The sequence below is a fragment of the Seriola aureovittata genome, chromosome 20 (genome assembly GCF_021018895.1).
Source record: "Seriola aureovittata isolate HTS-2021-v1 ecotype China chromosome 20, ASM2101889v1, whole genome shotgun sequence".
In the NCBI taxonomy this organism is placed as follows: Eukaryota; Metazoa; Chordata; class Actinopteri; order Carangiformes; family Carangidae; genus Seriola; species Seriola aureovittata.
Window position 1 is genome coordinate 8,876,249 of NC_079383.1, and position 11,202 is coordinate 8,887,450.

Genomic DNA, 11,202 nt, shown 5'->3' on the forward strand with positions numbered 1-11,202 from the left:
TTTCTCAAAACCAGAATATGATCTGGGTGACTTTCGAACACTGGAAATAAATCATGTACTCATCCCGGCAGTAGCCCCCGTGGCACTCAAAATTTCCCTGGAATTTTCTAGTTCAGTAATACTATCCTACAGGCAAAGGAGAATGACACAGACCTCACAAAGACAATCAAGAAGTCAGTACTGGACTACATGAACAGTAAATACGGAGACACCGTGACGATGAATGATGAATCTGGTAACTCTAATTGACCCACGCTTCCACACTGAATACATGAGCAAAAGTGAGAGCAAAGCTATCCAAGCCAGAGCAGTTCATGAAGTGGAATACCTTCTATCAGAGCAGAGTCGCACAGCTGTATCTGAACCCCCCTCTTGAAACAGCACAAGACACCCAACCGAAGAAGACCCTTGGAAGCTTTTTCAAGGGCACAGGGGTGTCTGACAGAGAGAAATCACAGCTACTTGAAATGTCCACCAGCAGACAGCGAGAGTATTCCTCTCAAGTGGTGGAAAACGCATGGGGTGAACTTTCCTCGGATCAGCCGTTTAGCCAAGAAATACCTATGCATCCCTGCTACCAGCGCTGCCCCTGAAAGGCTGTTCAGCACTGGAGGGAATGTAGTAACATGTCAAAGATCAGCTCTTAAGCCAACATCAGTGAATATGCTGGTGTTCTTGACAAAGAATCTAAAGCTCTGACTGTGATGTGTTGCTGAATGGCTAATTAACTCTTATTTGTACAGTTCCAGCACTGACATTCTAAATAACCTCATTTCATGGTACATCCATTTTATGTTTACACAAGAAATTAGAGGCAATGCAACAGTTCCAGCACTGATATTCTACCTCATTTGATGGTAATGGAAAAGAAAAGATGCAAGGCAACTGTTATTTAAGTTTTGACAGCAATATTTTATTTTTATAAGCAGTGAGTGTTTAGATTTTGACTGATGGTTTGTTTGGATTGCTGCTGTTAGTTTACATTTGTACTTAAAATTTGAGGTCAATTTTACTGGGTGACAATATTGTGCAGGCTCCTGAAGAGTTACAAGCTTAAGTTACTTTAGTTATTGTTATTGTAAAACTAAAGTGTTAAGCAGTTATGTTATACTTTTACTTAAGATTTCCAGGGAAAATACTACCTTGAATCTCCACCTTTTGGCAATAGATTCACACTTCGAATTAGGTTTCATCAATGACAGTAGCTCATTGGAAAAGAAGGATGGAAAATAATAATTCATTTTGTTTGCACTTATAAATGCTGCTGCCTGCAGCCCACCCCTACATTGCACATGTCATGCACACCACACTCTTGTAGATGACTCAAACGTTTTCCTGAAAACTCACATTTGAATGTCTTTCATCTGGGATGTGAAAACACAAGAATGTAACAGTCAGAGAAAGTAATGCCAGGAATATGGCAAAACCTTTAACGTTCAGTGGTCTGGCTAGTTTTGGCTGCATGGCACACGGTCTGCAGCTGGCTGTCCAAGACGGCATTCTGAGCCAGTGCAGCATCTCAGATGTAGAGGTAACAGGGTTAGGGTTAGGGCTAATAACCCTAAGGTAAGGGTAATGAACTGGAAACCAAGAAGGCACAAACCACAACCAGCAAGACTTCGGTCCATAACCACATCCTTTGAGAAAGGGAAACAATTCTCCATGGACAGTGTTAAAGCTAAAGTGATCAATAATAAGGTGATGAATTCATTGCATTAGATGACCATTTCTCCGTTGTGGAGGATGTAGGGTTTGGAAACCTGACGTAGTATATGGAACTCTGCTACATACTGCCCAATCGTCGTCATTTTGCTGACATCTGTCTCACTTAAATGTACAACCTTGTGGCCACAGTAAAAAAAAAAAAAAAAAAACTGTACTTTCTCTTTCACTCCTTTATTGAAAAATATGAATAAAAAAACAAAAAAGAAAGAAAGGTGGCATGTAGCCTTCAAGAATTTAAAATAAACATTACTGTGCTAAAATATACAGTCAGTCAACTTTTTTATTGCAGAGCATTTTAATACTCTGAGACATAAAAATAAGGACATATAATAGATATAACAATAAAATGAAAAATTTTGACACTGCAAAAAAGAACAGTGGCATGTAGCCTTCAAGTATTTAAAGTAAACAATACTTTGCTAAAATATAAGCAGTTTTATCGCACAGCATTTCAACTGTGGTTTGGAAAGTGCGCACCGTTTACAAACAGGCTTTTGCGGGTCCATAATCGACCCCTCATCATCCGCCTCGAAAGCAAAATATTTCCAAACACGACTCTTCTGGCTTTTTCTTTCAACGAGCCGAGGTGCTGCAGCTAGACCAAGTTGTGGCCTGAACTTGTCGCCATCTTCCATTTGTTATTGCAGTTAGACTGCAGCCTAGTAGTGGACGTTCCTCATCCTCCCTTGGGCAGAGGCTGAGCATGTGCCGGAGAAACTGTGCTTAAACATGTTCAGAGTCACTCATATGTTGCCAGTGACGCAGTAATTAGAGTTAATGTTCTTTTACACATGTTTTTGGTAGATGTTGTCACTGACATGCTGTCACTTTTGAGGTAAGACACTCTACCATGACATAAGTTGCTCATACAGGTAATGACATTCTGCTTGAGCACAATGAGACCTGATGCATGAGCGGGTGTGACGAGCACTCATTCAACTGCCTCCCTCAATGGGATGTCTCTTACGTTACTTCCTAAGAGGGTGACTACCAATCTCGTCAAGTGTTGGTAATTTCGGTACCTTCGATACCATGAAAAAACTATCACCACTAATAATCACCAGAGCTCGGCAAAAGAAAACAGGAGTCAAACAACTTATCCCCGCTGTTTTCAAGAAGCCTCTAGATATAAAAGCAGACCGGACCAAAGAAATTACTGAAGCTATTGGCATACACATTTCAACAACTACACGCCCATATGCAGTAGTAGATTAAACTAGAAAATTCAATGCTGCTTGGTGCATGTACTTCACTCCTCACGTTTCAATCTGTACAAAGGACTGTACTTTTAGTTTCAAACATGTCGTGGAAACTCATCCTGACACGGACCTCAGTCACTGCAAGTGTGCCTCAAAAAGGGACACTTGCTGTCACTTGCTGTCACGACTGGCCAAAATAACCTCCACATTTTTGGCTCTAGAAACACCAAAGCCAGATATGCAGTGCATGAAGGTCTTGTGCCAGTCATGGTCCACTCATGGTTCTGACAGGAGTTACTGTTTTTTCACAAATAGTCGTTTGAGAGGCTAGCCGAGCCAAAATCACACCCAGATCTGTCTTCCAGCTAGACACAGGTGTTCGAACCAGCTCATTAAGAGGCTCTTTGATCTCTGTGATTTTTACCAACACAGACACACACACAGGCAGAACGTTGTTTATGAATTAATACTCATAGAGAGAGATTACAGTTCAGACTGGAGAGTACAACAGTAAATACAGCAGCAGACATATTAAATTTACTTTGCGCTTCGAGCTACAGGAACTGTTTAACCATCATAGTAGCTCTCCCATAGACTGCAATACAAATTCAGAAGCTGATAGCAAACAGCAGGTCTCAGGTCTAATCAGGTGCTACTAACACAGTGTCTGGGCAGAAATGGACAAAGCTGATTCTTATTGGCTAATTGGACTCATTAACTCTTACCCCTTTTAGCATGTATAAGGCGAATCAGCACTGTGTATGTGTGTGTGTGTGTGATTGTGCTTGTATACAGTGTGGTGGTTTTTGAGGAAGTGATGGGAGTACCCTCCACTTCTCCCATTGCAATACAAATTCAGGAGCAGGTGTTACTGGGCAGGAATGGGTAAAGCTGATTTTGATTCAATTTTGGTTAAAAACCATTATTGTGAGGTCATTTTGGCCAGGTCAGTGTCAGGATAAGTCTCTACGACATGAATGAAACTGAGAGTAACGTCCTTTGTACAGATTGAAACGTGAGGAGTGAAGTACGCACATCAAACAGCAGGCACATTCAAAATTTCTCCAGGAATTTTCTAGTGGTAACATTTTATTCTATATAAAAAAGAAATGAATGATAGCCCTATTAATGTTTGTCTGTATTAATTATTCATATTTAATATTTTATTTCAAGATTTATTACTTTTCTAATCATGTTTACATTTACATTTAATTGTGTTTATTTTATTTTTCACTGTGATAGAGTGATAGAGTGAAGGGCTGAAAGACTTTAAAACAGTTCAGTTATTTTTTAATCATGAAGATTTCTTTGCTTCCCTGGAACAAAGCAAACAAACAATAAACATTGGTATTGGCATCTGCCATCAGCTATTGACCAAATTGTTATTTTAAACATCGGTTCCATCGGTACTGCCCCACAATTTCACAATTGGTGCATCGCTAATCATGGTTGTCATAAGACTGTACCACAATGAAAAGTGTCTCTCCTACCAGGCTGCTGACAGGGCTGTCAGCCAGACCTGGAGCTGAGAGTAGTGGGGTGGGGTGACTTGGTTTGAAAGATTTACAGCCTGCCACACTGCTGCTCCGTCACTGCTATGTAATGTGAGGCAGCTAAGAAAAAAAAAAAAAAAAAAGAAAATGCAGTGGGTCGACTCTCAAAATGCAAGTTGACTTGGGGTCTTCTCATCTGCATCTACTCATGGACTTTTAGGGGACTATCCTAGATCCTAGCTTGCGTGTGTGTTGTGCTATGTGAACAGGAATAATATGTAACCTAAAGGGGTATATCATTTCTCCCCATGACTGGCGACTTAGTACAGATGCGTAGAAAGACGGCTATTTGTTTACTACATTACCAAATGACTAAATCTAATGAAGCTGTCGTAAATTTGGACAGCATGATGTGTATTTTTCAGTCCATGTATGTGTGTTCAAAGTTGTGTACAGACGTGCTGGTCCCAGAGGAAGGGACCATCTTTAGCACTTGTACACTGTGCGAAGGAAACATTCCATGCACAAAGAATCTTGGGGGCAAATGGGAGTTATTGTGCAGCAAGAGTGGGTGATGCCAAACAAGGCATGAAGACTGCAGACTTCCTCCCTTTACACAATCAGATCCTTACTTTTCTTAGCCTACAGCCATGGAACTGAAGCCCAGTCAAGCATCAGATGAGAGGGCGCTCTCCTGTCACACCCAGCCAGCACATGGTGATCAAAAACTGATTTCTTATATACCTGCAACTGAACTGTGCACTCTTATACATAAAGATACTATAGTAGGGGTGGAATGGTTCACAAAACCTTGGGTTCGGTTCGTATCACAGTTTTGGTTTTTTTTTGCAATTTTTAACACTCCAGAAATACCATACATAAGCATAAGATATATAGCCTAATAATCAACCATTTACAGTTTAAAAAAAATCTGTTATTCTCGAGGACATGTCATGTAGTCATGCAAAAACTGAAAGAATTATAGCCGCAAGCCGCAATTTGCGGGTTCTGACTGTTTTGCGCTCCACTGAGAGAAGCAGCCGTATTTCAGCTACTTAATGCTTCTACACACCTACTCGCCATAACAACCTGGAGATATCCAACAAGTTCTAAGATGATCGGACAAATGGTTAACAATTTGTGGCCAATATTAGCTAAGCTGTGCCATTGGCAAAGACATTTTGGTCGATGGTGGCCACATTTTTTGACCAATCTAGCTCATTTGTAATAGAAATGTGCCTCTCAGTCACCCAAGGTTATATACAAAGTTTGGTATTCAGGGTTTTTCCTGCATAAAGAATTTGCGAGGCGGCTGCCTCCGTCAAATTTCGTGCCGCCTCCGCCTCCCAACAAAATTCTAGTAGACCTACTTGTTTTCTTGGTACTCTGTGGATTTGACATTTGTAACTGCAATTGCGGTTGTACGCCACTACAGCAATGTAGTGGAGCTGTATCATAATCTGTGCATCAGGCAGAGCCATCCAAAATTGCCAAAGAAGTAGTATATGAACGTGCTGGATTTTCTGCCTGCAGAAGGAGGCGGCGACCTGATTTTGCAGCTCTTCAAACAAGTGAATAGTAGCTCTTTTACATCCAGCCACACCCAGCTTTGTGAAAAGTTTCTCCAATGTATGTTTTTTTTTGCAGAAATGTCTAAAATCACAGATTATTTTAAAAAGAGTTTGCAAGGAGGAGAATCAGGTGACAGGTGAAACAGTGCAGAATGCAGACATCATTAATTCATGTTACTGACGAGATACGGTTAATCTGTCAGGACTGAAAATAGGCATAGTTCTCAGCCACAAGTGGAAGGTACAAGTGGAGGAGAGGATCAGAGCGTGTGTACCAAGTCTTTAGGAGTGTATTAACAAGTGTATTAAAGCTGACGTTTTCATGATTTTAACTATTAACTACTACTAATTTTTATTCATCTTCAGATATGCTCTCAAAAGCATAGAGTGAGTGGCTTTGACCTGCAGTGGCTGGAGAGATAATGAAAATATAAATATTGCTGACCCCCCCCCCCGTTGTACCCGTTAGTACCACCCCCGTCTAATTTTCTGCCAGGAAAAACTCTGGTATTGATAAAGTAAAAATTAGAAAACTTTTGAACCCTAATAATAAAGCGGAGCAAAAACAAAAGGGTTCTACCACTTCAGGGTGAGAACCTTAATGAGGCAGTTTGACAAAACTGAGCTTTTCATCTCCCACCCCAAAGTAATGTAATGGGCAGTCACAGTTAGGAAACTTTCAGTGGCCCTGGAGGTCCATCCATCCTTGACAACAAGTAATCGGTATTGGCCCTGAAAAAAACCATATCAGTCAATCCCTAAAAATAATGCTGGCAAAGTGTGTAGCAGGTTTTAGACAGAGCACCATTGTTCTACAAAATAATTACACTTTCAGAAAAGCAAAAAAATATGAATGAATGTGTGCAAGAATTCTTAGTTTTTTGCCCTATGAGTAGGTCATGTACAGGCTAAAATAGCACAGAAATTTAACTAATAACTACCTACTACTACTGATGGCAGCACAATATGGACAAAATTTCATACCTTGATATTTATGCCAAATGTTTCGATAGCGATACGATCTAAAGCCTTTTTTCCCTGAAAAATAGGTTTAAAAAAATGAAGGTTGATTTATATTTCAGCACTAGAAAATAACGTGTTCATTCATTAGAACAGATATTCCTCTCCAAGTTCTTCTCCAGAAATGTTTGTAAAAACTATGTTAAATCCCTCGGCTATGGTTAATATTTTGTTTAAGATGGTTTTCACACCCAAAAAAAGAAAATCATAAACTAGGCTGTAAGCACATTTATGCTTACTTACTCATTGAAAAGATCTGGATCAGGCTTTATGCCACGCCCACCACGAGTGCTTGTGCTCAGTTGACAGGTGAAACAGTGCATATAAATACATGATTAGTGGAGAAAACATTGGAGAGACTCAGCCACATGTTTGAGCCTCAGTCAGACCCAGAATCAGATGAGGAATTTGTTGTGCACCAAAATCGGCAACTAGCAGACGTATCAGAATGGTTAGCGTAATTAGCATCATGTATTTGTTTACGTTGCTTGTTAGCTTGTGACCGTCAGTTGCTGATGCAAACTCTTACTCTCTGTACTGACAAGGTTTCAGGTTTATTTTGCCAGCTCCTTGTTTCTGCAAGTTGAAGGGATTGCTTCCTTAGTTATATGACGTATGAAACCCTGGCTTTCTGAATCTATTTTTATGAGACTGTCAATGGCTTGTTACAGTTCCAAGGTGGAAATGTGCAGCCATGGCTTAGACTGCTTATTCCACTCATGATATGTCTTGTCTCATTGGAGGGGGTCTTTAATGTTGCTAGGCTAGTGAGTGTATTCAAGTCTGTATATAGTGGTTCTTTAAAGTGTTAGCCTTAGTTTAAAGTTTAAAGTTTAAGCCTTAAAAAAAACTGCAAGTTACCTGCAAGTAAACCTGGGGTAATCTTGGAGTTTCGCATGTAATGTGTTTTGCTGAGGAAATAAACTGACAGGTGAATATCACCACAGTGACATCTTTACTGCAGAAATAAGGCACTGAAAAAATCTGTCAAACAGAAAAGAATTACATCTGTCGCAGATGATGAGCTCAAAAAGACTATAGTCTGAAAAAAGTTATTGCCCGGGAAAATTGTTAATTATGCGAGAGGAATGGACCTGCTACAGCAATTCAGTCAACTGACTGGTGGCCACGGGGAAAGAGATTTTGGGGCGCTCAGTTGGAAACCTAGATATGGTGGTTGAAAACCTCACCGGCGACATCTGTTGGGTGAAACGCTTAGGGGTCTGAATTCTTTCTAAATGCACTGTATGTCTCCAGCCACCAGGCCTCACAACCTTTAGGGCGGAAACCCTGAAATCTTGATTGAATTGAAGTTTTCTATCTGTCATTTTGAAAATGCATTTTTTCTGTTAAAAGGAGACAGTCATCAAAAAAACCTGTGATAACATCCAGGGAGTTAAAATATTTGTGATCTCTAAAGACAAAGAAGGAACTGACCTCACGCAGTATTAGCCTAACTGGCTTAAAGTGGAGGAACTGACCTCACGCAGTACTAGCCTAACTGGCTTAAAGTGGAGTAATACACTTTACCATTCATTCAGCTAACTTTGGGTTCAGGGCCAAAGTGGCCTGGCTTGTCACATTACATGAGTGACAAGACGACTTCTGAAACAAGTCTGAGTTTGTAAAATTATGAAATTCTTATTTGCATCCTGGGGTAAGAAGGTTTAAGAATTAATGCAGTTGACAGTTTTATCTCTGGATAATTTAATGGGAGATGACTCGTGTGCTTGACAGAAGAAGAAGAGCATTACGGATGGAGCTAAAGCAGCAGGACAGGACAGGATGCCAACGGGCACCAGGGTTGAGCTGCTCAGGGCGACTTTCCTTCTCTAAGTGGCAGCATTAAAATATTTAAGAAGCCTGTCCAGATAACATGCTGCCACACAGCATGATGCCTCACCCATACCACACACACACACACACACACTTCATGGTGACAGGTCAGTGCCAAGAGGCACCAAGCATCCAGCAGACCAATGGCTGATGATCTATTTCATGCTGACTGGCGTCAGGCATACTAAAACATTTTTCTCTGTCGTGTGGGGCCATGTCACTGAAGGGCAATACATCACACTGTATTCCTGTCTTTTGTGCCTTAACAAGACCAGTGCACACAAATGCATCAGTTTAGCTGATGGACAGAGAAAAAGGAGTGTGAATCAATCATTCATACAATCATACATACAGATAACTTTAAGTCTACAGAAGCAATACAACAGCAATTTCAAAGCACTTTCCTTGAATATCAGCTTCTCTACCTTCAGGATGGTCTTGATGTCATCCTTTGTGCAGTTGTTCAGCTTGGTGACTCTGTACTCCAGCCATTGCTGCACCACAGCCCTGTTCTCTGCAGAGTTACCCAACAGCTCCAAGCGCTTGGCCTCCTTCACCAGGTGACAAGCGAGTGTCACCAGTCCCACCAGGGGAGGACCATTATTATTCTGTAACACAGGTACCTGCATGGAGAGGAGAGACAGGGAGAACGCAGTGAGATGGAAAGAGAAGAAAAAGAAGAGAGAAAAAAAAGAATTTAACTTGTTCAAGTGATCAGTGAATGCTGATAACTTTGCACATTCATGAATAAGTGGAGAGTCTCATGCACATTGATTAGCAGCATTTCACTTGATCAAACAGATTAAGTCATATTGTGTATGTTCGTTAACATCCAGATGAATGGGCTCATTATGGCTATGCGAGAATAATGGCTGTGTTAACTTTCAGTACAGCAGCCTTGAAGATTTTGAAGCAATACATTTTTAGTTATACTCTTCTCCCTCCTTCAGTCATCAGTTCCTCAGGAGCAAACCTTACACCTCCGCACAGATAATCTGTAATAGACAGCTCACTTCATCCCTCAGTTTACCTCTATTCACTCCACCTTTCACTTTATTTCTGTTAACGGGCATGCGCAAAGCATGGAGCTATTTCCATTGTGCTAACGTGTGCAATAAATCAGCTGACATCGCGTGTAGCTGCCTGGATTTACTCTGAATATCATCCTAACTAATGCATAAAACCACTGGGTATCAACTGATGACACGAGGTAGATATACCAATAGAACTACCTGTATTTCCAACACGCATTACTAGCTTGTTAGCATTACCATGCTTGCTAGCGTTATACAGCTTACAAACTTCCTTTCTAATAAAACAGAGGTTTAAAGCCAGCAGTGGACGCCACAAAAATGTCATATCACCTTTTTATCCCCTTGAGTACTGTACTTGTTCGGCTTTTTAAGTCCTAAATATTTCTCCAGCGATGATAGCTCCCGTAACGCCATGTTTGTCACTATCGGTGGGGCAGTGAGTGCAGTGTGGGTGAAATCTGATTGGGTAAAATTGACTACTCCCGCCCACCAAAGTTTTACTGACTGTAGACTCAACCAATGAAAATATAGAATTTGAGTCTTTCATTACGTTGCATTAGTGAATGAGCCTCCATGCACCATGGAAGAAGGTGAAGTTGTGCCAGAAATATTATTCTGTTTCTACATTAGGGAATGAGCCATCATAAATAAAGTAAAACGTTCAACAGTGGTGCGAGTTTACCATCAAAGATGGATATGCAGACCTGGGAGCTCACAGTAACATGCCTGATTTCACAGAACTTCTCCATGGGGATTTGTGGTTAAATGGAATCAAAGTTTCAAATTCAATTTTCAAAGTTCAAAAGTTTCAAATTTACTACCCTGTGTGTCTGTCTCTGCTCTGCGGTGTGTCCAGGCTTTGACATTGTGTGTGTTGTGTCTGTTTGGATTTTTTTTCCCCTGGGCTTGCCAACTACTTGTTAGTTTAACACACGCTAACACACTAGTTGTGTGTGTTACTATGTACTTGTTAATGTATGTGTGACAGATGGGCTGAAGTGTCACTACAAGCATTCTTTCCATCCCCAGGGGTTCATCTTTGTAACAGCTCACCTGGATGACAAGGCTTGAGGTGGTATTGGCAACTGCAGAAATACAAATTCATATTTAGGGTTCTTGTTTTTGCTCAGGTTTATTATTATTATTATTTGTCTTCTGCCGCAGCTCAAATTGACTTGAGCTGGAATGAGCTAATAACACAAAACTTGGCCAAATAACTGGAAATGATGTGGCTACTGGCCAAAGAAGTGTGAGCGCAATCGGCCATATGGTGGCGCTGTAATTAAGGCTCAAAAAAGTCATTTTCAAAAGGCCATGCCCCTCA

The 11,202-nt window shown here is 40.8% G+C and overlaps 1 protein-coding gene across 3 annotated transcripts in view; it reads right to left on the reverse strand.

The window, feature by feature from the left end:
• Positions 1-10,323, reverse strand: part of eef1e1 (eukaryotic translation elongation factor 1 epsilon 1) — a 32,880-nt gene extending 22,557 nt beyond the window's left edge. For all 3 annotated transcript variants that reach the window (XM_056364463.1, XM_056364461.1, XM_056364462.1), the window contains exons 1-2: positions 10,209-10,323; positions 9,270-9,467 (exon numbers count right to left, since the gene is read on the reverse strand). In XM_056364463.1, the coding sequence (XP_056220438.1) occupies positions 9,270-9,467; positions 10,209-10,292 (282 nt within the window). In that variant the 5' untranslated portion in view covers positions 10,293-10,323. The remainder of the gene's footprint in view (positions 1-9,269; positions 9,468-10,208) is intronic.
• Between the last annotated feature and the right edge of the window lie 879 nt (positions 10,324-11,202).